The 25,156-nt window shown below is 36.2% G+C and overlaps 3 protein-coding genes across 3 annotated transcripts; 2 read left to right on the top strand and 1 right to left on the bottom strand.

Annotated features, from left to right (window-relative positions):
• The first annotated feature begins 269 nt into the window (after positions 1–269).
• LOC133193152 (liver carboxylesterase 1-like) lies at positions 270–2,656 on the top strand. Its single transcript, XM_061329121.1, has 2 exons — positions 270–1,807; positions 2,477–2,656. Exons 1-2 carry the CDS (start codon positions 270–272, stop codon positions 2,649–2,651), a joined length of 1,713 nt encoding a protein of 570 aa, XP_061185105.1. The 3' UTR covers positions 2,652–2,656.
• A 2,681-nt stretch (positions 2,657–5,337) lies between these two features.
• On the bottom strand, positions 5,338–17,026 carry LOC133193151 (mucin-5AC-like). The gene is made up of 21 exons (XM_061329120.1): positions 16,975–17,026; positions 16,533–16,559; positions 15,938–16,054; positions 15,645–15,794; positions 14,551–14,700; positions 14,214–14,378; positions 13,932–14,075; positions 13,579–13,752; positions 13,392–13,442; positions 13,100–13,198; positions 12,598–12,705; positions 12,305–12,445; positions 9,489–9,641; positions 9,115–9,273; positions 8,776–8,928; positions 8,431–8,589; positions 8,163–8,309; positions 7,563–7,718; positions 7,300–7,476; positions 7,068–7,214; positions 5,338–5,634 (listed from the first exon to the last, which is right to left on the bottom strand). Exons 1-21 carry the CDS (start codon positions 17,024–17,026, stop codon positions 5,357–5,359), a joined length of 2,907 nt encoding a protein of 968 aa, XP_061185104.1. The 3' UTR covers positions 5,338–5,356.
• Positions 17,027–18,269: 1,243 nt separating this feature from the next.
• On the top strand, positions 18,270–25,014 carry LOC133193150 (uncharacterized). Its single transcript, XM_061329119.1, has 14 exons — positions 18,270–18,327; positions 18,776–18,874; positions 19,027–19,479; positions 19,570–19,728; positions 19,815–19,948; positions 20,432–20,621; positions 20,652–20,675; positions 21,112–21,189; positions 21,566–21,601; positions 23,618–23,698; positions 24,015–24,224; positions 24,302–24,334; positions 24,525–24,587; positions 24,893–25,014. Exons 1-14 carry the CDS (start codon positions 18,270–18,272, stop codon positions 25,012–25,014), a joined length of 1,740 nt encoding a protein of 579 aa, XP_061185103.1.
• The last annotated feature ends 142 nt before the right edge of the window (positions 25,015–25,156 follow it).

Below are 25,156 nucleotides of genomic sequence, written 5' to 3'. Positions count from 1 at the left end.
TAGGAGTAGCGTTTTGAAAAATTGTTTACAGACAGACAGACAGACGGACGACGGACACCTTACTATCGCATAAGCTCTTCTGGTCTCTAACCAGTAGAGCTAAAAACACAGTTATTATCAATTACGTAATCGAATATTTCGACAATTTGTTTGTGGTTCAATGTCTATTTTAGCTAATGTAAAAATCGGAGTGTCCGAATCACTTTAAATGATTCTGTCAAAATGCCGAAAAACAATATTATTTTAACTGAAATTCTGTAATTTCAGATATGGATCTCCTCTGCATCTTGTTGCTCTCAATTCTGACAGCTTACGGTAAAGGTGATGCTAATGAACCAAAATCAGTTGTCATAGAAACACCTTCCGGTCCAGTAAGAGGTTACCATGAGCTGGTAAAAAATTATCTTTCAGTCTATCGATTCATTAGAATCCCCTATGCGAAGCCCCCGGTCGGAGATCTCAGGTTCCGAAAGCCACAGCCAGTCGAAAGATGGACGGAAGTACAAGGAATTCCTGATCTCCATGGACCGGCGTGCATGCAACAAGATATTGGATTGGGCATAGACTATACCCCGGAATATTCCGAAGACTGCCTTCAACTGAATGTTTACGTCCCGGGGGAAGTTTCTCCAAAACAGAGTCTATCTGTAATGGTGTGGGTCCATGGGGGAGGATTTGTAGTAGGATTTGCTGGTGAGACAAACGGTCAGAGACTAGCAGCGGAAGGTGACGTCATTGTGGTAACGATTAATTACAGACTGGGATTATTTGGCTTCTTGAATCTACATGATCCTGTATCTAAGGGGAACTATGGACTTTGGGATCAGATGATGGCATTCCGTTGGGTTCATGAGAACATAGCAGCATTTGGAGGAAATCCTTATTCTGTAACTATTTTCGGTGAATCGGCTGGAGGAATGAGTGTCCATTTTCAGACTTTGATACCGGCAAATACTGGGATGTTCCAAAGAGCTATTTCCATGAGTGGTGTAGTAAACAGACAGGTCATCACTGCAGATTCCGACATCGATAAAATGAACGAGAGAATTTCGGAAAAGACGAGCTGTCCAATACAGAACAAAGCTGAGTTTTTCGCTTGTCTCCAGAAAATTCCAGCTAGCGAAGTTTTACATGCTGTCAATATTTATGATTTTATGGCTTCCGATAACTTTACAGTAGAAATGTTGATGGGTCCAAGCATGGACGATGAATTGATTACGAGCAAGCTGTACTTTACAATGCATGATGATAGTTCTCCGGAAGGACAGTTCTTCCGGTCTTTGGATTTTATGACAGGAACTACAAGTGCGGAAGGATCGCTGTTGTATTTCACTCTTATGCCCGAACTCCAAGAGACTTATAATTTCTCTGTCGAGAAAGGGATTCCCAGGCACGTCCTCTGTAATGTCATAATACCCGGCCTAGTGCAAGAGTTGTTTGGCAACAAACCGGAATTGAGTAAGAAACTATGTGAGTTTTACACAACAGATAAAGGAGACGATGACCAAAGTAATCGAGCCACTGACTTCTACGGAGATAGTGTGATGGTCGCTCCAGCAACTAGTGCTCTCATTGCGCATGCCAGAAACAATGCCAATCACAAAACCTACCACTATATTTTGTCTGCCACAAGCCCCCTCCCCTTTGGTCCGCCTCCTCCGCCATGGTTTAGAGGAGCGGGTCACGCGGACGACCTGTATCATCTTTTTGACATGCCTGTCCTTCCGGTTTACAATCACACAGAAGAAAGACATAACAGACTCAGTGAAAAGATTATCCGCTATTTCTCGAATTTCGCCAAAACTGGGCAAGTATAATGCAGGCTTTGGTGACCTGCAAAGTAAAGCTATTTTCAGGGGGTCACTCTACCAGGCTTCTCTCTGACTGTCTGTCTGTTCGTCTGTAACATCTTTTGAATCTTTAAGTTGTCGACTTTGACTTAATCATTGTTGAGAGACCTTTCATTATGTTTTGTAACAGACACTGTTACTCTGGCAAACCTTAAGAAAAATATTTTTTTATCTACAGATTTGAATCATATAAAAAGCTTGGTTTTGATATTAAGTACGTTTGACCTTAAACCTGGCTCCTGACATTGATCTTAGACCTTACCTAATTTTAAAAAAAAAATTTAAAAAACGCATTTTGTCTATATTTGGAGATAATTAGAAGACAAATTATTTTGGCATGCTTATCGACTGCTAAAAAGCTTTCAAAATGTAATGTTCACAATGTCTTGACCCCTTCCTTCAATTTAAGAACAAAACCAAGTCTTAAATAAATAAATCCGTTATCGATATTATATGCAAGAGAAAAATGACTCTGAAAGAACTGTTCGTGCTGTTGCAGTTGAAGTACACGTTTCTTGGACTTTGTTTTAATGTCACTAGAGCTTTTAACATTTATAAAAAGTTGATAGAAAGACTGTAATATGTTGTACGAGTATCTAATTTTGACACTTTTTCGTTTGTTCTAGAGATCCAAATTCTGAGGAAACTCCTGTGAGGTGGCCGACCTATGACATCAAGAAGCGGGAATATCTCGATTTTGACTTCGAAATCTCTGTGAAGAAAGATTTTAATGTTGGAGCTACAAGAATAATGCATCCTGAACTGAAGGAACTTTGGGATGATATAAAAGAAGAACTATGAACTAGATGGAATTAAAAAAAAAACACAATTATTAAGATAAATAGGATATTTACCTTTCCCACTTCTTCTAGTTCAATGACATAATTATACAAGAGGCCCAAGGGCCTTAACGGTCACCTGAGTATAATACAACAATTTAGAAGTTAAATACACTGATAGATGAAGCTTTGTTGCCCTAAAGCAAGAGAAGTAGGAAGATCAGGATCAACAAAATAATTAGTCTAGTATTCAATATCAACTCATAAATTAAGTTCTAATCTGTCCCCCACTTAACACTATCACCATGCAGACTATTAACAAACTATTAGTGCTTCTGTACTATTTTAAAACCCATATTAAGACCTCTCGCATTGACCTCTCTTATGGTCTTTGAAGAACTTTTAATAAGATAAGTTATTTTTGTCTCATTTTTATTTATCTATTACTTACAGGTCTACCTGATTATTAAAACTAAGAAAATACTTTTTGAATTATATGATAAACATTCTTGCATAATTATCTTATTCTATTAACCTTTCAAATACATTATTTACAGTGATTAATTATCAAAGATGAATGGAAAAGGAGAATAACTTCTCTCAGTAGAATACAAATTAATAGAGCCCTGCCCAGGACTAGAATGCTTAGACAAATGGTCCAGATGTTCAAAAATCTGGTAGATACACGCTTACTTATATCATTTAAACTTTTACTCAGTTTTCTTCCAATATGCCCAGAAGTAGAGAAGAATTTCACAGGTACAATGCATTTTCACTACAGATTCAACAAAGCCTTACCCTAACACCAGAACCCAAGACCAAGGGTCAAGAAATTTACAAATTTGGAAGAGTTACCCTCATCATCATAACTATGGACTTCAAAGAATTAACACTTTTCCACTATATTATCAAAAGCCCCCCCCCCCACCCCTTATTATGCCAGAACCCCTGACCCTAGGACCACAAGATTTAAAAATTCTGTTCGAAGTTCCCATTTTCATCATAGCTAAGCAATTTATTTATCAGCTCAATGCTAAGGAGCAGACAGGATTAATTAATGATTAATTAATAGAATTAATGCTTTTTCACTATATAATCAATAGAGCCCCCCCCCCTTCCTCAAGAACCCCAAAAACTGAGGCCATATATTTGAAAATTTGGAAGAGGCATCCTTGCCTATCATAATCATGTACTTGGTTTGTTTAAATAATCTCCAGTAGCAGAGAAGAAGATTTTCAAAGAATCATTGCATTTTCACTGTATAATCAATAGAGCCCCGTCCTAACACCAGAACCCCTGACCCTGGGGCCATGAAATTCACAATTTTTGAAAAGGCATCCTTATGCATCAAAACCATGCACTTAGTTTGTTTAAATAATCTCCAGTAGCAGAGAAAAAGATTTTCAAAGAATCAATGCATTTTCACTCTTTAATCAATAGAGCCCCGCCCTAACACCAGAACCCCTGACCCTGGGGCCATGAAATTCACAATTTTTGAAAAGGCATCCTTATGCATCATAACCATGCACTTTGTTTATTTAAATAATATCCAGGAGCAGAGAAGAAGATTTTCAAAGAATTAATGCATTTTCACTATATAATCAATAGAGCCCTGCTCTAACATCAGAACCCCTGACCCTGGGGCGATGGCTTTCACAATTCTGGAAGAGGCCCACCTCCTCATCATAACTATGTACTTAGTTTATCACCTTAATGCCCAGGAGTAGAGGAGAAGATTTTCAAAGAATTAATGCATTTTCACTATATAGTCAATAGAGCCCCGCCCTAACACCAGAACCCCTGACCCTGGGGCCATGAAATTCAAAATTCTGAAAGAGGCCCACCTCCTCATCATAACTATATACTTAGTTTATCACCTTAATGCCCAGAAGCAGAGAAGAAGATTTTCAAAGAATTAATGCATTTTCACTATATAGTCAATAGAGCCCCGCCTTAACACCAGAACCCCTGACCCTGGGGCCATGAATTTCACAATTTTGGAAGAGGCACTCTTGCTCTTCATAACTATGTACTTAGTTACTTTATCTAATACCCAGGAGCACAGAAGAAGATTTTCAAAGAATTAATGCATTTTTCACTATATAATCAATAGAGCCCCGCCCTAACACCAGAACCCCTGACCCTGGGGCCATGAATTTCACAATTTTGAAAGAGGCACTCTTGCTCTTCATAACTATGTACTTAGTTACTGTAGTTAATACCCAGGAGCAGAAGATTTTCAAAGAAATAATGCACTTTCACTATATAATCTATATAACCCCTCCCTAGCACCAGAACCCCTGACCCTGGGGCCATGAATTTCACAATTTTGGTAGAGGGCTCAATGCTTGTTACAATGATGCCAACAGTTTGACTGTTTGATGTCCTGGAGTAAAGAAGAAGATTTTTAAAGATTGCATTATTTTTGGTGGTTTTAGCCCCACCCCTCAGGCCCCAGGGGGGCAGGGACCATGAAATTCACAATTTTTGTTCCCCTTCACCCATAGATGCTATATGCCAAATTTGGTTGAAATTGGTTAAGCGGTTTCAGAGAAGAAGCTAAAAATGTTCAAATGTTAACACACGACGACGGACGAGAACGGATAGCAATAGGTCACCTGAGTGACTCAGGTGACCTAATAAAAGTCATAATACACACAATGAATGTTGGAACACTGTATATTTACTCATTATATTGTATTTTCTCATTATATAAATACAAACAAATCATGGTGACTTTGTGCTAGAAGTTCTACATTTACAAATAGGACAACCCTGAGCATTAAATGTTACTCCTGCATCGCAGGGATAAGTACATCTTATGGCAGGACATGTAACTCCACCGGTAGTGGTTGTTTGAGCATGCGTAGTTATGACTCTTCGTGTAGTTGTACTGGTGGTGGGTCGGGGAGTGGTTGTCGTTGTGGTGGTAGGCCGGGGTGTGTAGGTTGTTTGAAAAATGGTTGGTCTTTTAGTCTGTTTACCATTTGCAGGGACAGCAGTCACTATGAATATCAACATGAAGGTAATCTGACCATATTACCTTATAAAGCACTTATATTTATTTATCGTTCCCAGTCTGACATTGAAGTCATTAGGGCTGTCACGAGTACCCGAAATAACCGAGCACCGCGGTCCAAGTTGTTCGGTTCGGTTCCGGTTCCATTTTTCCGGATTTCGGTTCGGGTCTGGTTTATATATTAGAGTCTGTTCAATACAAAAAATGGCGACGGAATCAAAGGAATGATGACGATAACAGTGATAAATAAACATCACAACTGAAATCTACTTCATTCCATGACAAAACACTTGTCACGGAAGTAATATGTTGACGGTGCGACCGTTGGGGCGAGCGCAGTGTTCACTTCATTATTATGATCCGCCTCTTCAAACCGCACGAGACATTTGGAACGTCTAGACTGTGATGTCACATGACGTCGTATGTTAGCTGCATTTCCATAAACAAAGTTTAAAAAGTGCAAATATTTTAACAAAGAACGTTTAATCTACTATCTGCATGCAATATCCATTAAATTAAGGTGAGTTTATTTTGTGTGAATTTTTAGTTGTTGTCACCGCGTGAACGAAGTTAGCAGCGAGAACAAGAAGCGATGCACTGTGGGTCAGAATTACTGCGGAAAAAAATTCTATTGAATGAATGTGCAGTAGTCCGAATTTTCTCTTCGCCCAGGCGTTGTCGTTAGAGCTCGCAGTGACGAGCGGCGCTTAGCGCCGCTCGCTGCGCTCGCTATTAGATAATTATCAAAACGAGCAGGAATGGTCAGGTTGTGGCTAATAGTAGGCCAAGTCACCGATGTCTAGACGTTCGCATGGTTAAGACTTGTTTTCAATGTAAATTTAATGTAACAAATAAAGATTTTTCAAGTTAAATTCATGAAATTAAGGTTTAAAATAGATGTAAATACCCGACCCGAAAAACCCGGAACCGAACCGAAAATTTACAGAACCGACCCGACCCGAAAAATTTTGGAACCGTGACAGCCCTAGAAGTCATCAAGATTAATAGTCAAGTCTAAATAAACTAGTAACTTAAGCAAATCTAGTTGAGATTTATGACCCTAAATGCTCATCTGGATCAAAAATTGGTAATACGTTTTATTACACCAAATATGACAAATGAATTCCTCCATGCACGCAGTTATGTAATTTGGTTTGCATATAGCATATAGATAGAATATAGCATATACATGTAATATATAAGTCCCTGATTCAGCCGAAAGCTACTTTTCCATGATCCAGATTTAATCATCTCTTCTAATTTTTGGGTCCCTTGTACGGCATTTGTTAAATATTTAGGGTTGCATTATACGATTTGTAGGAAAAGTGATACAAACGCGAAAACATACATAAAGACACACATTTCCTATTTAGAAAATGTCACCTGGTCTTTGCCTCACGTGTCCTAAATATAAAATACCTGAGCAAGAGCAGGTCATGCAGCCCTGAGCGTCCATGACAACACAATTTGGATCACATTTGCTGAAATCGAATGAGGGACACCCGCCTGCTCCAGGAACTGAAGTAACTGAGGCTGTGCTGGATCCTGAAGAGGCTGTGGTGGTTACTTGAAAAAAAGTATGCTAATAAGTTCACATACATTTACATACTTATGACCATAGGTTTCACAAAGAAAAGAAATAATTCATTACCAGCACAAGAACATGAGAGACATCCACGGGAATCCATGACAACACAGTTTGGATCGCATGTGCTGAAGTCAAAAGAAGGACATCCACCAGCGCCTGGGACAGCAGTTGTCGTTCCTGGCTGCTGAGTAGTATGCCCAGATTGCGATTTGGTTGTAACAGGTGGCACTGTAGTTGAAGCTATCAATGAAAAGGAATGCTGTATTTATCTAGTCTTTACAATTCGTTTTACTTATAATTCTGATTAAGAAAAAAAAGTTTCTTACCTGAACAATGACAGGACAAACAACCTTGTCCGTCCATTACTACACAGTTGGGGTCACATGTACTGAAATCAAAAGACGGACATCCGCCAGCTCCGGGAACGCTTGTCACAGCTCCTGTTGTTGTTGATTGACCCCCAGAGGGTGCTGCTGTTGTTCCTAATTTTGAAGAGTCTCCAAGTGTAATGCAAAAAGTTTGCTTGATACAACGCAAATCATAGGTATATAGTACAGTGACATTAACAACAGTAATATATACTTTATGTTACACTATCAGTGGTGGATTTCATTGGGGTCACTCAGCGGATATCCATCCAAAATTGGATCATGTTCTTACAATTTTTTTAATTTCAAAATATGTTTACTACCTATCTACTAAATGAATAAAGGTAAAACATTTTCAAGCAATTGTTCCTGTACTCATATTTAGAAAATATAACCAAATCATGACAGAAAGCGATGCATCCCTAATCTTTTCTGCAGTAATGTAGTCAAAATAATTATTAAAGTAGAACCCTGAATTCAACTGTTAGTGACAACAACCAATATTTGATGCTTATGAAAAAATCGGTCGCACAAATGTTGAAGTTTTGTACATCTTACCTTTGCATTGACATGTCATGCAGCCCTGCTCATTCATGACAACACAATTTGGGTCACATTTACTGAAATCAAAAGAAGGGCAACCTCCCGCTCCTGGAACTGACGTCACTGCTGACGTAGAATTATTACTAGGAACAACTGTAGTCGCTGCAATGGACGCAAATACGGAAGAGTTTAAAATGACAGGAACAATTTTTTTTTCTCTCATGAGAAATAAACAAGAAAGTGCACATTGTTTTGACAGTTCCTTTTTCTAATCAATACAAACCCTTGCACTGGCATGAAAGACAACCTTGTCCATCCATTACAACGCAGTTAGGGTCACAGGTACTGAAATCAAACGATGGGCAACCGCCAGCCCCAGGTACACTGGTTACCGTTCCTGACGTATTATTAGAATTACCCCCAGATGGCACTGCAGTTGTTACTATAAATATTTGTAAACATTACCATGATTGTTCCAGGTGTTTCCTTTTGGTATTTGGCACATCTTTTATTGTATTTTTTTTCTTTTAGTTTTAACAGATGTTTCAATTTTTATCATTTTGCCCAAGTTATCTTTCACTTAAGAGGAAAAGTATCTTCAAAGATCGCTTAGATCTCCAATCTTCACCTGCACATTGGCATGTCATACAGCCTTGAGCGTCCATAACAACACAATGTGGATCACATGTACTGAAATCAAAGGAAGGACATCCGCCGGCACCAGGAACACTAGTTACTGTCCCTGTTGTACTAGATTGTCCTCCAGATGGCGCCATTGTCACTAATAAATACACCACATATTCAACAAGATCGGGGAACCATTTAAGCAAGTTTTGTTACCGAAATAGACCTAGCCTTTGTAAATGTAGGCAGTAGATAATTTTCAGAGAAAGTTAAGTTCATCATTTCGTTAATAATTTTACCTCTTGTCCATTGAATACAGTACGTGGTTAAAAAAATGAACAACCTGCACAGTTACAGGATAAACATCCTTGACCATCCATGACGACACACTTGGGATCACAAGTACTGAAGTCAAAGGAAGGACAACCTCCAGCTCCAGGAACACTAGTTACCGTTCCTGAGGTGGTATTCGAATGTCCTCCAGAAGGCGCTTGTGTTGTCGCTGCAATGTAATATCATTTTTGCTTTCAATTGTTGCAAATCTTTCCCTTTCTCCTTCGGAACAGTAAAACAAGAACTGATAAATATTCTTGTTTCAGTTTATCCCTGGTGCGTAAAATTCTAGAGGCAACTTAAATTGTTAGATCGACAAGTTTATTTCCCTACAGAGTAATTGTGTATTTTATTGGTATTTGAAAAGAGTACATGTGCTCTTACCAGCACAATGACAAGACATGCATCCTTGACTATCCATAACAACACATGTGGGATCACATGTACTGAAGTCAAAGGGAGGGCACCCTCCAGCTCCAGGTACACTGGTTACAGACCCAGGTGTTGTGGTTTGACCGCCAGATGACACTGTGCTTGCTGTAAAAATATGTCTTCTTTCACCTACATTTATCTCGTAACCAGAAAATCAAATGTTTAGGAACTTTCTACAATAACTATTTACATTCCAAAACAAAGTTTATTCTAGCTGACAAAGGCTCGGACTGGCTAAACCATTTGAAAACAGAATCGCGATTTTTTCTTCTCATTTCATGCTTATTCTATCCAAAATACTTTTAAATATATAAGAATATATATAAGAATATATCATCAAAAAATTCAATCACTTTTTTAGGTCACCTGAGTCACTCAGGTGACCTATTGCTATCCGTTTTTGTCCGTCGGCGTGCGTCGTGCGATGTGCGTTAACATTTGAACATTTTTAGCTTCTTCTCTGAAACCGCTCAAACAATTTCAACCAAATTTGGCATATAGCATCTATGGGTGAAGGGGAACAAAAATTATGAATTTCATGATCCCTGCCCCCCTGGGGCCTGAGGGGTGGGGCTAAAACCACCAAAATTAATGCAATCTTTAAAAATCTTCTTCTTTACTCCTGGACATCAAGCAGTCAAACTGTTGGCATGATTGTAATAAGCATTGACCCCTCTACCAAAATTGTGAAATTCATGGCCCCAGGGTCAGGGGTTCTGGTGCTAGGGAGGGGTTATATAGATTATATAGTGAAAGTGCATTATTTCTTTGAAAATCTTCTGCTCCTGGGTATTAACTACAGTAACTAAGTACATAGTTATGATAAGCAAAAGTGCCTCTTCCAAAATTCTGAATTTCATGGCCCCAGGGTCAGGGGTTCTGGTGTTAGGGAGGGGCTCTATTGATTATATAGTGAAAATGCATTAATTCATTGAAAGTCTTCTTCTCTGCTCCTGGGTATTAAATAAAGTAACTGAGTACATAGTTAGAATGAGCAAGAGTGCCTCTTTCAAAATTATGAATTTCATGGCCCCAGGGGCAGGGGTTCTGGTGTTAGGGCGGGGCTCTATTGATTTTATAGTGAAAATGCCTTAATTCTTTGAAAATCTACTTCTCTGCTCCTGGGTATTATTGAAACAAATTAAATACATAGTTTTGATAAGCAAGGATGCCTCTTCCAAAATTGGGAATTTCGTGGCTCCTGGATCAGGGGTTCTGGTGTTAGAGCGGGGCTCTATTGATTTAATGTGAAAATGTTTTAATTCTTTAAAAATCTTTTTCTCTGCCCCTGGGTATTATTCAAACAAACTAAGTACATTGTTATGATAAGCAATGATGCCTCTTCCAAAATTGTGAAATTCATGGCCCCGGGGACAGGAGTTCTGGTGCTAGGGCGGGGCAATATAGATCCTGTAGTGAAGGTGAATTATTTCTTTGTAAATCTTCTTCTCTGCCCCTGGGTATTGTTTAAACAATTTAAGTACATTGTTATGATAGGCAAGGATGCCTCTTCCAAAATTGTGAATTTTATGACCCCAGAGTTAAGGGTTCTGGTGAGGGGGAGGCTTCTATTGATTATAAAGTGAAAAAGTAAAATTTATTTGAAAATTTCTGCTTCTGGTTAAAAAAGCAATGAAGCTAAGTGTATAGTTATGATGAGCAAGAGTGCTTCTTCCAGAGTAGTGAATTTCATGACCCCTGGGTCAGATGTGCTGGTGTGAGGGTGGGGCTCTTGATAATATAGTAAAAATGCATTAATTCTATTAAATAAACCTGTTTGCTCCTTGGTGTTAAGCAGATAAACAAAGTGATTAGTTATAATGAACAAACTTATGGTCCCAGGGTCAGAAGCTCTGGTGATGGGGGGGGGGGGGGTCTATTGATAATATAGTGAATCTGTAGTAAAAATGCATTATTTCTTTAAAAATCTTCTCCGCACCTGGGCATATCAGAGGCAAAAAGAGTAAAAGTTTTAATAAGGAAGATTATTTTTATCAGATTTTTGAACATCTGGACCATTTGGTCAAGTGTTCTGGTGCTGGCCAGGGCTCTATTATTTTGTATTCTACTGAGAGGAGTTATTCCCCTTTGCCATTTACTTTTGATAATTTATCACTGTAAATAATGTACTTGAAAGGTAAATAGAGTATGATAATTATGCAAAAACTTTTATTGTATAATACAAAAAGTACTTTCATAGTTTTAATGATCAGATAGACTTGTAAGTAGTAGATAAATAAAAATGAGACAAAAATAACTTGTCTTATTAAATGTTCATCAAGGACCAAGAGAGGCCAATGTAAGAAATTTCAACAAAGGATTAAAATAGTACAGAAGCATTGATAATTTGTTAATATACTGTATGGTGATAGTGATAAATGGGGATCAGATTTATAGAACATAATTTATAAACTGTCAATGAATATGAAGACCAATTATTTTGTTGATCATGATCACCCTATTTTTCTTGCTTTTTGGCAACAAAGTTTCACCTTTCAGTTCATATTATACTCTATGCATCCTTTAAATTGTTGTATCATACTCAGGTGACCGTTAAGGCCCTTGGGCCTCTTGTTTATCAGAAGAACTCGAGAAGACTGCAAGATAGACAATTTTAACTAACTTTGTAATATCCGTTAAGATTATCATTCTTTACATGTGCCGTCTTGCGCGGAATTTGGTTTTAACATTGTGACAAATACATGTACTATCTGTACTATCTTAGAAAGTTATTTAATCAGACAAAAATCTTCGAAATATATGGTTACCTGAGCATGTACAGGTCAAACATCCATTATTATCCATAGATACACATGCGGGATCACATTTACTGAAGTCAAAAGCAGGGCACCCTCCGGCTCCCGGAACCCCTCCTGTGTTTGGACTGGGCGGGGTGGTAGTAAAACCCACTAAGTGGATAAATAACGAAAATATTGTTTTAAAAAATTAATACTAAGAATTCCAGTCGATGCCATATTTTGACATAAAGTGTTCATTCTTTTTTTTTTATTGTGACGTTGAGTATGATGCAAAAAGAAGATCTGCCTATCTGTGCACTTACAGTGATGTGAGCAGTCGCAAATAGGACAGCCATGTGTGTCTGTCACCTTACATACGTCATCACAGTCGTCTGCGTTATATGGTGGACACGTGCTTCCAAAGCCAATTCCTAATGATAATTTTTTTTTTCGATTAGAATATGGAAATTTACACAACAAAGAAATAAAATTCACAATTTAGAATTTCTGGCAAAAACGAAAGACAAAAACAGAATCCCAGCTTATGGACCCTTTATACACTACACTCTTAAGAGATCTTAGGTATTTTAAGCAGTCAGAGTGATCTGTCATTATATATAGAACTAAAATAAAATAATTTGAAATCAATTTTAACAGTGTAATACTTAATGCTTATTCTGTAACCAATTCAGCATTCTCAACATTTTATTGGATCGAGATAAATTGATTAAACACTATTTACATGTATTTTCCACAATTAAGGTGACAACAGTGACGAGAGGTGCGTTAAACAACAAACAAACAAATAATGAAATGTAAACTAACGAATCTTACCAGCAGGACATGCGCAGATAACACATCCACTAGCGTCGATATTTAAACAACTGAGCTGACAGTTCTTAGGTATTGATGCACACCCTCCAGCTGAAATCAAAGTATTGGAAGTACTGGGAGGTGAGCTTTATAGTTAGTACTATTTCATACACATAACAAATTCTCTGTGGATTACGTAGAATTCTTTAATTTAATTTTATATGTGTATAGGCTTTTAATACAGTATTAAGAATGAATTTAAACATATCACTATTTTAATTAAGGTGTAGAAAAACTAATTCACCGTTGCTGTTTGAGACAGATCCGGATTGTGAGGTGGATGAAGACGTCGAACCTACAAATGGTAAATCAGAAAGTTATTACATGTAAATTGATTACATTGCTTATAACAGTTAATATGGGGCTTCAATGTTTCAATTGAAATCAAAAAAGATATTAGTGTATAAATGTGTAATTGTTAAGATTTTTGCCTGTCTGACAGGTACAGCGAACACATCCCTGACTGTCAACAGAAGTACAATGAGCTGGACATTTTGGATCTATTGCAGGGCATCCATTTCCGTTTCCTGCTGAACCTTGACCTTGTGTGTTGACGTAATTTCCGATCTGGTGAACACCAGTCTGTGTTTTATTGTTATTGGAAACTGCATTGAAAAAAAAATTACAATTACAATACTTTTTCTGTTCTCGTTTCTTATGCCTGAAAAGCAACCTATTTGCAGAAAAAGCTTAGCTTTACAAAAATAAAATTTTATTTTCTAATTTTGATACTTCTTTAATTGTTTTCAAAGATGCTTTTAAAATTCACAGCAAAAGAACTTACCTGAACAAGTACAAACGACGCATCCCATATCATCCAAAGATACACACGAGGAGTCGCAGTTCTTTGGAAATGGTGGACATCCGTTAATTCCATTTCCACCGGAACTGGTTGTCTGTGCGGAGGTAGATGTTGAGTTGTTAGAACCTAATCAGAAATTCAAGAAAGATTACATACGATTTTAGGCAACAATCTTTCTTTTTTGCATTCCTTGTTCAACTTATTTATTTATCTTGCTCTATGGACTTTACTTTTCACGAGACTTTTTTTATAGACTTAACTAACCTGAAGTGGGACACTGACAGACGATGCACCCTCGGGCGTCTACTGCGGCGCACTCTGGACGGCAGTTCTTGGGGAAGGGCTGACATCCATTACTGTTCCCCTGATAGGTCTGGGTGGAGGAGGAGGAGGCAGAAGATGTACCGTTACTTGTGTGTCCTGATCCACCTAAGAGAAAACACCGATGTTATCAGGACCATTCAAATAGTAAACAAACAATATCAACGCTCTGTTGAAATACTTATGAAGTTTAATTACACACAAGATTCTGAAAAGGAAATCTATCTGTTTTTAATGGAGATGCAAAAAAATTAATGATACGGTTGTGATCTCCTGTTACCTGTCTGACAGGCACAGATTATACACCCCATGGAGTCGATGTGTGCACAGTCTGCGCTGCAGCCCTTTGGAAAAGGAGCACATCCGTTAACTTTCGGCGCACTTCCAGCTCCACCAGAACTTGTTGAGTTTTGTGAGGATGATTGATGGTCTTGAAACGCAACGAAGAAGAAAAAAGATTGAAAATATATCTTTTTTGAAACCTTAAAAGCACTGGCAAAAGCAAGTCACAGTTTTGTTTACATCAGTAACAGTTTACATCAGTTTACATCAGCCTGTAATTTATCTCAAAAAAGGTCTTATTTGAAGTGTTATTTCAACAAAATTAAAAAAACCCATATATCCAAAATTATTTTAAATAAAATTTTAGAGGAAAAATGTGACGTATTAAGAGCCATTTTGAGATTAATGACAGACACAGGGTAAAATAAAATACTTCATCGTGCATCAAGATTTTTTGGATTTTGAGATTTTTCAGAAGCATCCAATAAAAGACAAAGGGTAAGATAAAATACATTGTACTTCATCCTGAATTTTGCACCAAAGGTGAAAAATACATAAATCGTTTAAGGTAACGGTTTTGGCAGCGCTTGGTACGCAATTTTGAGTTTATAAAATATGATTTTTCAAAACTGTTATGATCCTGGAATTTTACAGGAACCTTTGTGAGTCCAACGAGTCACAATACAAAAATAAATTATCTTTACGACATATAAATGCCGGATTTCATTAGCGATCTTTAAGAAAATATGCACATTACTAGTACTTCAGAAGAAAAAAAAATGCACTTTTCCTAGGATTGCGGTAAAATTAAGATATTTCTTCCAAAGTCATACGTATACTGTATGATTGCATGATTAACACACGTATTTCGATACATTTTTAATACATATCAAAGCATTTGGATGATCAACATTTTTGCATGGTACTCTCTAAAATTACAAGAAATATGCATACAATTTTAAAGAGCGCTCTAGGGTGTTGTGTCAATTCAAGCTTAAAAAATGAAAAATTTAATTAAATTATATTATTTTGGAACCATCATATCTCGAGGGCATAGTGTGCACATGAAATGCATATTAATTAAATGGTTACTTGTTGAACAAGAGCAGATAGGGCATCCAATGCTGTCTAAAGAAAGGCAATTAGGGTCACATTGTGATGGGAATGGCGGACATCCGTTGTTGTTTCCGGCGGAAGAGGAGCCCCCTGCTGCGGTGTGACTGGAATTTGATGAAGACGACCCTGTAATCATTTGTCAAGTATAAGAGAAGGAGAATTTGTAATGCAAATAGCGTAAATGATACAGTGTCCAGTAAGTTTAGTTTTTTCCATTTTATTTTGATTTACATGTTTAACTGAAGTTGGAAACATGATATAGGGATTACCTTGAGATTTAGGACATTGGCAGATGATACATCCAGTAGAGCTAATTGCATAGCACTGAGTGGGACAGGACCGGGGTAATGGTGGACAGTCGTTATTATTGGCCCGGACATTTCCGGCTAAACATATGCATAAAATCAATATAAAATCTAATATACATCTTAGTTAAAAGAGTAGTGCATGAGGTCAAACCTCCAGATCTGTATTGAAATTAATTTCTCCAGTTACATCAGAAAAAGCAAACATATCATATACTTAAAAACGTAATAATGAAACACGCTGAAAAAAGACACTTATTCATGGTTAGATCTTCTTTACCATACATAAGCAGTGTGGCATATTGGGAAGCGAGGGAGGGGTTTTCCATGTACAACTCGGTGAAATAAGGGTTAGCAAGCAAAAGGGGGAGCAGTGCATTTTGATTTATTGTCATGCTTTGTCCTGCACCGGAAATTCCCAGCATTCCTCTGCTGTATAAATCCTGAGTAAGCATTTGATTGGCTGATTTTCTCTTTCGGAAACCTGGGAAAGTTACCACAGCAAAACATGAAACAGTGCAAATTCAAAGAGATGCAGAGTTTTAAAAAAAAACCGTACCCTTTCTGTTTGTTGGGTTAGGCAAACCTATATTTTTAAAATTTAAATTTATTTTATCCATATAACATAAAAGTAGATGACAAAAAAATCTTATGAGGTTATAAAAATACACCTAGTCTTTTCATTATAACATAATGGAACATTAACATCATGCAACTTTAGCGTAATTTACTGTTCAACTCTTTATTCTAAACATTACATTTTTAATTATTTCAAGACGTTTCCTTCTAGTCAGGGTATAACATACATGTTTTATCTTCAACCGAGTCCTTAATAAAAATTGATTGTGTCCTTGATCTACATAAGATAAATGTTTCTCAAAATCATAAGTTAAACCTATTAATAAATATGAAGCAAATACTGAAATATCATAAAATCTTCTCATTATTCCTGATTTCACACTTAAATCAAATCTGCGGTAATAATAATTCTAAGGACTTACATGTTGCTGTAGCTATAACAGTGAAGGTTAGAACTACACACTTTATGTCCATTTTGTCTAATTTGGTCGCTTCTATTCCCTCTTTGCCAAGATTATGTAACCTTAGCCTCGAAATACCGAAAACGAAATAATAAAATGCTAAAATGTTACGAAACTTATTTATTTCAGGGCCAAGCCTCAATAAATTTCTGGTTGTGTGTTTGTTAAAAAGGTACTGAAATATGTGGGAGGGCACATTTCCATAATTAACAGGTGAAAATTTTTGACTTGGCCTGAATTGATAACCTGGTCATCGACAGGAAGACTCGATCATGGTCTTATCAATGCTTGCAGGTGCGAGGAATTTCCGTCAGTGAGGGACATTTTGTTTAAGATATAGGAGCTTACGACTTCCCAACAAAATATCAGGATATTACATTAATTCTGATAAATTACGTTATATGTGTATATAAATAATATAGAATGTGAAATGGATAAAAGTTTGAGAAGATCAAAAGCATAGGTTAGGCAATGTGCGTTGTGTACATCAACTGTTACATGTATTCAAAATTGTCCAGTAATTCTGCAAAATCTAATTATCATATCTGATTGCAGTTTTAAAAGATCAGAAAACAATATATAAAGGAATATCTTATTTTCTCAATACAATGTATTTCAAACTCAGAATTAAATTTTAGCTCTTCAAGATTTTTATATCTGTTAGACATTTTTATGTAGCCTAATTGGTGAAGATGCATTTTTTTTATTCCCCAAAAAATAGGATTTACATATGCATCTATTAGGTAACTTTTACATATTTGATATAGAATGAAAAGATTGTTATTGCCTTATAGTGATTAAAAGACCTTATACTTGGAGAGAGTTGGGCGGAACTTGTACTAGAAAACACTCCACCCACATGCATATTGACTCGCCCCAAGCAGCTGAACAAATCAAACTATGATAAAATATACTAAGCATATTTTGATAAATATCCTTTGTTATTGAATTATGGCATGTATTCATAGAATTACACATTCCATCTTACATAATATATTCCTGATAGACTGGATAAGATGCTTTTACTCGTAATAAATTCAGTAAAGTGAGGGGGCTAGGTACTTAGAGGTCAGATACCCCCTCATATCACCTCTCGAAGCAGGTGCTCGAAAAATTTGCATTCAAGTTTCGGGGAAATTATTTGTGATCGTTTTTTTAAATATTCTTGATGGACTAATTTCTAAAAAAAAAAAAAAATACTACTTAGAAAACACATTTTAATGATTTGTAACCACGATTTCAAAACAAAATCAAGTATGGACACTCTCTGCGTGCTTGTTGGTCTGTTGTTTTTCTCCTGTGTCATTACAGCACGTAAGTATGGCACTTATTCATATATCCCATATATTACATCTTGTTGTACTTAGAATATTACCTACGATTACTGAATTGTTCGTTTAATATATAAAAAGTAATTTTGAAACTTTTTTTGTTCTTTTTTTTTATAAAGAGATTAGTCTCAATACTTATACAGTTGTATCTTTATGTTGATTTTGCAATTCGTTTATCAGTTCTCTTTATGAAATGGTATCTGGCATGAAAATCGCTATGTTTAGATACCTGAATTTGATCAATCATTTTATTTTCAGAATATGTTTCTTATTAAATTGTACTTTTCCTCCATATATCCGTTTCATTAAAGAACAATTTTGTACAAACATTCGTGCTTAGGTACGTTATGGATTATTTTTCAATTAGGAAATTCTTATGATTTTTTATCGAATTTGTATAAATTTCTCAGAAAATATTACTTTTTTGACAGAGTTACCGGAATTGAATCAATGCCCACCAGAGGACCCCAACTGTCACCCTTGGTGTATAGAATACGTTGACAAATGTAGAGTGTGTCGGTGTAAAAAGGGCTTTGGTAAATTGATCATTAGGCTTAGTTTTTGAACTATTTTAATGCTTTGAAGATAATGATGATGAATATTGATGATGTGAAAGGTACTTTTGAATTCAATCGTTTCCATCAATTGCTCACAATTAAAAGTCTTCAGTTTTCAATTTTAGAAAAACAAGGATCTGGTGACAAAACTTATGCTTGGAGCGGATTTAACACAGACTCTGGGGTTGGGGGATTTGCAGGCAGTGAAAGTGGTTCTTTGTCTTCTTTGGGAGAAAAATGGGGAGCCATCGGAGGAGAAAGCTGGGGGTCAAAAGGAAATGAAGATAAAACTAATATAATCATTATTGAGAAGGAGAAGAAACCGGAAGTGGGCATGATGTCATTTCCGGGTTCCTCTTTCGTGGGAAAGTCACCATTTCAAATGAATGGACCCTCACATGGTATGATGAAATTCCCTCCTCGAAGAAATTCTATCCCCTCGGGTTGTAAAACAAAAAACGTTCCGTTGATAAGCCCAGGGGTTCCTAGATACTGTGTCACAGGGCTTATCATCGATTGTCCACGTGATTGTGTCGTCACGGACGAATTCGGATGTAAATCGTGTCCTTGTGCACCAGGTAGGATTCTAGAATAACTACCTCGTGCTTTAAAAAATAAATGGTATAATATTTTCGCAAGCTCCTTTACAATTGTTTTTCTTTGCAAAGCCATAAAAGCTTGGATGCCTGTGTGTGAAAATGTCCCAGCAGCCAAACCTCAGAACAGCTGTATAGGAACTAAATTATGTATAATGTCATGTAAAGGGGAGGCCAAAATAGGGGAAACTGGTGCAGATGGTTGTCAGAAGTGCACGTGCATCAAAAGAGGTTTTGAATCATAACTAGAAATCGAATCATTTTTTTTTCAAGAATTCATAACTCGAATTTGTGCAGTAATGCTTTTTTTCTTGTAGAGAACAATCTTGTTTCCAAAACAATAACAACAACAACACCTAAACCAACAACAAAGAACATAATGGAGTGTACTAAACTGATCGCGTGCATGATCAAATGTAAGGACACCGGATATGACATAGGAAATACACAGGTATTAAAAAGGGCACCTTTCTTGCCCCCATTGCACTGATGATACATTATAAATATTATAAACAAAATCTTCTCTCTTTTTTTGTCTGTATTTGGAAAGACTCATTAGTTTGAGACTTCAAATGTAAAACCAATAGATTTACAAAAAGAATAAAAATTAACATACCAACTGTCTTTGTTCTCATGGGTAAGGTACCACCATTTGATTCTGAGGGGGTAGACTGGGGGAAACCCCATTCTACCCCTCCCAACCCCCACAAATATAGAGTTTTTGAGTTTGAGAAGATTTCCATTTTTGCTTAAGTCAAAAATGTTTTTCAGAGATGAAGAAAATAAATCTGTCCCTGATAATCTTGGAAATAAACAATTTGTTCTTCACTGTCATGAAATTATACAATCGAGTTCCAAAAGTTTGCCAGCCCCCTCCCTCCCTCTTAGAGTCAAATGGTCGCCCCTAAACATGTCTATACTTTTTCCATGATAGTCCGACGGATGCCCCAGCTGTCGATGCAAAGATAAGACATCAAACAACAACAATAACAACAATAATAGCAACAACATTAATAGTAATAACATGAACAACAGTAACAACAATAATAATGGTGGAGGCGGGATGCAGACTTGGACAGCCGGAAGTGGCGGCAGTGGGATGACCGGGATGAATACAGCAAGTGGTGGTAGCGGAATGACTGGAATGCATACAGGAAGCGGAAATAATATTCTAAACAGTAAGCAGGCATTAGGTTTGGTTTGGAAGAAAATTGGGTGCATTATAGTGTCAAAATTAGTTTCTCTGTAGCTTAATATGTATATGTAAGAGAATGTTTCTAGTATTATGAATTTGATTTCTATTCGAGATTGATGACGTTTCATACATTTCTTTGCTGCATTAGACTCGAAACAGTAATATGCAACAGTATTCGTGATGTGTATGGAAAAAAATTCAGTATTTAACATGGGTATGATTCTTTGATTTTATTACTTCTCAATAACTATATTGTTCGTCTACGACATAGTTTTTTTTCAGCTGACAGACAGACAGTATTCAGTATACGAGCCATAGCAAACATTTAACTTTATACTTATGACGACTGAGCAATGACACTTTGTAAGGAGATTACAAACAACATTTACAGTCTGTATTTATAATTTTCTTTGCTACAGATGTGGGAGGTGGTACTGGTTCCGGGGGAGGGGCAAAGTGTCAGTTCCCTTTGTGTATTGACGGTGGCTCCGGAGGGGGTAAGAGAAGGGTTATAATTTACTTAAAGTCTAAGAAAATTTCATTTTTCTTATCGATTCTGAAGATATTAAAAGAAATGAGGTAAAAAACCAGAAAAATGGCATTTTTTCCCGTATAATTTTTAATATGTAAACATTTTAAATTTGATACATTCTAAAGTGGTTTGTTTTGATTAAGTTAGGCTTTGTAACGATGTAAGAATTACATAGCTATTTGCAGTCAGGCAGAACAATGTATTATACTCAACTAACTTTTTATTTATATTTATATATAATATGTATATTATATTTATTATATTATATTTATTTATATGTCTCTTTATTAATTTGATTTAAGATTATCGTCTTGTCATTATCTTTGTTTTTCTTTGACCAGGTGGTAATCCTATGATGCCGTCGGCTGGGTCAAGCGGTGAGTTTTAAGACTGACTATCTATCACACAGTGTATCACATGACATAGTTGTTAAGGTTGTGTTCAGACGGACGGATTTATTTTTATTAATCATCCAATTGCATTTTTTTTTCAAGACTGAGTGATTTCATGAAATCCAATCAAAAGAGAAACGCATATCTGAACAATTAAATATATGTTTCTCAAACTTTTGACAGATATGTATACAAATACATACTATTCTTGTAAAAAGGACAATCAAATGAGTGAAAAATTTAAAGCCAATAGAGGAGTCAAACAAGGTGATAATTTAAGTCCAACACTTTTCAATATCTTTGTTGATGATTTTGTGAATTATTTTAAAAATGTAAGCACATATCCTGCATATCTAGATACTATGCCAATATGTACCAAAGGCCGCCATGTTTTCTATTGTTTTAACTCATGGCCGTAGGAACCGGGGGGGGGGCACGGGGGGGGGCGTGCCCCCCCAATAATTTTGCCGATATATTAGATTACTACAGTAAACATAGATATTATATGCTTGTGCCCCCTGAATAAAAACGTCTGATGACCTTTTTTTTTTTTTTTTTTTTTGCTTGTCAGGAAATTTTTGGTAGTGCCCCCTCAACTGTCAACTGAAAAATGTATGGCTGTGCCCCCCCCCCCCAACTGAAATTGCTTCCTACGGGCCTGTAACGTAACTAATGAATATAAATATTTGGGTGTTGTGTTCAGATCTGATTGAAAAATGAAATTTGCAGCTGAACAACTATCAGAACGTGCTAGGAAAGCATATTATGCTATTAAATCAAATTTTCCTGCAAAAATTAATTTTTCAGCTGAAATTATGTGAAAATTATATCATTCAATGATAATGCAAATTGTCACATATGGATCCGAAGTATGGATAACTGACTTCAAATGTGATTTAATGTCTTCAGACCAATTTCCTTTTGAAAAAACACAACACTTAATATTTAAAGAAAGGCATCAAACAAAACACTTAATATTTAAAGAAAGGCATCAAATCTTGCTGTTTTGTGTGAATTGGGTCGTTTTCCTTTGTACTATTTATGTTATGAATATATGTTTAAATATTTTAAGAGACTTAAGGAAATGGAAAACAAACATGTTTATAATAATTAATTAGTGATTTCTGCATTTAAAGAAGACAAAAAACTTTATCTAGAATATCTTGGCAAAGAAAACTGTCTTCATTACTACAAAAATTAAATATCACTTCTTTGGATATTTCTCACACAACCTTGAAAAACAAATTACAAGAGCATTACCAAAACAAGATACATGAACAACTGAAAAATATAAGCAAATCAGACTCTGGAAAGTTAGCTTTTTATTGTAAAATTGTAAATCAAAATGAATACAAATTGCAAAATTATTTAAAGCTGCCTTTGAAGAGAGATCTGTATTAACAAAATTAAGGATCAGTGCCCATCCATTGTATATTGAAACGGGTAGATACTGTAAACCCCCTATTCCTAGAGAAAAACGTCTATGCTATTCATGTAAATTATTTATTGAAGACATTTTGTACTATACTGCTCAAAAGTATGACCAATAAAGATGCAATTATAGTGATATATTTAATATAAACACATATACTAGTGATAATCCCATTAGAAAAATTGTCAATCCTACAAATATTACAACTGCTAGGATATGTTGTTTATTGAAAAAGTGCTTTGACACCAGAAAAGAAAGTCAGCAATGAATACTTAGAAATATGTGAATATACTCTACATTATTTTGTTTACCTTACATTTGTCACTTTGTATATGCATGTATTAATCGTGTCAATATGCTTTATGTTATTACTGTTCATGACTGTATGCCGACATGGTAATTGTCAATAAAGTGAATTGAATTGAATTATATGCTAAATCTTAAATTTCTTAAATGCTTAAATACGTGAAGTAGAGAAACTGTAACAAACAAAATATTCAAATAATATTTCTTTTCTGGTTGCCTTACTTTGTGTAAAATTAAATTTTGATCCGATTGTGTTTTCATAGGCGGATCCAGCGGTGGGTGTGCGGGGCCGTTCTGTGCCAGTATGACAGGGGGTGGTTCAGGAGGAGGCATGGGAATGGGAGGTAACTCTTATCCGCCAGACGCTCGCCTTTTTTCTGATTATATTTTTCTACGAGTATATATACATGTAGTTTGCCTTTGAATTATGGCTTATAGTATAGTTTATAGTTTACTAATGGAATAGTGGACACATCTAAATGTAAATCACTCTGGCAAAGTATAAAAGCAGTAAAACTAAAAATTATTTTTATAATAATTTTAATATTTTTTTTTTCAATTTCACATGTTGGTGTATAGATACTATATAGAGTAGTATAACGATAAGTAATGTACCTCCAGCTACTAAGCACAAGTTTTCGAACATTTTGTTTTGCATAGGTGGATCTGGTGGTATGATGATGGGAGGTAGTGGCGGTGGTGGATCTGGAGGGAGCGGGCCGTTTAAGGCATCGCTGAGTTCCGCCGCTGCAGCCAGTGGAGGTATGGGTAGTGCTATGAAATCTCCCTTCATGGCGGCAGCAAGTGGGTCAGGAGGAGGAGGAGGAGGGGTGGATCATAATCCAATGCATGGGCCAATGTTATCCATGGGTATTCTCTCTCTCTCTCTCTCTCTCTCTCTCTCTCTCTCTGATTTTTAATCTATTCTATTTATATTTCCTTTTCAGGCCCTGGGGTAGGTAAAACAACGGATAAAGAAGGTAAGTGACCCCTGGTTATAACTTTATACTGATACCTTTTATTTTACAAAAGAATAAGGACTTTTTTAAAAAAAATTCTGAAAGCTTTCATTTATTGTTATGCATCATTGTCATATATTTTTTATTTATTTTGTATGAATACAAAGTCATGGAGAACTTATAAGAGGTCTTTACATTTTTTATTTAACAGTGGAAAAGGTTGCCTACAATTCCGAATGCTTTGGTCCCTCATGCTCCGCGAAAAATGGGAAAAGTGGGTGATCTTTTTGCATTATACATACAAGTGCCTAACGATATAAGCATATCATCATCTTTTAAAGGTCTAAAAAAATATATGTACAGTATTGACCAACCCCCTCCCCCCCAAAACCCCCGGAAAATTACCATTCTTAAGTAGTGTATGAGGCTACATGTGAAAGTTTTAGACAATTTAAAGTGCATTTCACTAAAGTTGTACTTGTTTGTAAAAAAAACAAAACAAAAGCAAACCATTGCATAACTTAATTTATGCGTATATATTTACAAATTAAGTTTTAAATTCACTTGAATATTGAACAGTGCATGGCCTTATAGGAAGTTGTATGGAAATGGAGAAATGCATCGCTAATTGTGGCGGAAGTTACGAAATAGGACCACTCGGGCCAGACGGGTGTCAGTCATGCACATGCAATCCGGAGTGACGTAAATTTAATTAATTCTATAAAATTTATCAAACTTATATGATATGTTAAATAAAAGGGTAATATATATAATGATAGAAAATATTTTTGGAGAGGTTATTAAAATCATTATTTTTTTTATTTTTCGACAGATTGATATGAC

Source organism: Saccostrea echinata, unplaced genomic scaffold (genome assembly GCF_033153115.1).
Source record: "Saccostrea echinata isolate AGI-Se365-2 ecotype Australia unplaced genomic scaffold, CSIRO_AGI_Sech_v1 ptg000027l, whole genome shotgun sequence".
In the NCBI taxonomy this organism is placed as follows: domain Eukaryota; kingdom Metazoa; phylum Mollusca; class Bivalvia; order Ostreida; family Ostreidae; genus Saccostrea; species Saccostrea echinata.
Note: the sequence above shows the minus strand (reverse complement) of the source record. Positions and strands in the feature narration are given on the sequence as shown.

Excerpts from the sequence above, each read along its gene's own strand:
- LOC133193152 (XM_061329121.1), top strand. The coding sequence starts at position 270 with ATGGATCTCCTCTGCATCTTGTTGCTCTCAATTCTGACAGCTTACGGT. Across the intron at positions 1,808-2,476 it reads TCGAATTTCGCCAAAACTGG|AGATCCAAATTCTGAGGAAA; the intron begins GCAAGTATAATG and ends CGTTTGTTCTAG.
- LOC133193151 (XM_061329120.1), bottom strand. The coding sequence starts at position 17,026 with ATGGACATAAAGTGTGTAGTTCTAACCTTCACTGTTATAGCTACAGCA. Across the intron at positions 13,753-13,931 it reads CGTCGTTTGTACTTGTTCAG|TTTCCAATAACAATAAAACA; the intron begins GTAAGTTCTTTT and ends TTTTCAATGCAG. Across the intron at positions 8,590-8,775 it reads TATGACATGCCAATGTGCAG|TAACAACTGCAGTGCCATCT; the intron begins GTGAAGATTGGA and ends AAATATTTATAG.
- LOC133193150 (XM_061329119.1), top strand. The coding sequence starts at position 18,270 with ATGGACACTCTCTGCGTGCTTGTTGGTCTGTTGTTTTTCTCCTGTGTC. Across the intron at positions 18,875-19,026 it reads AGTGTGTCGGTGTAAAAAGG|AAAAACAAGGATCTGGTGAC; the intron begins GCTTTGGTAAAT and ends TTTCAATTTTAG. Across the intron at positions 21,602-23,617 it reads GCCGTCGGCTGGGTCAAGCG|GCGGATCCAGCGGTGGGTGT; the intron begins GTGAGTTTTAAG and ends GTGTTTTCATAG.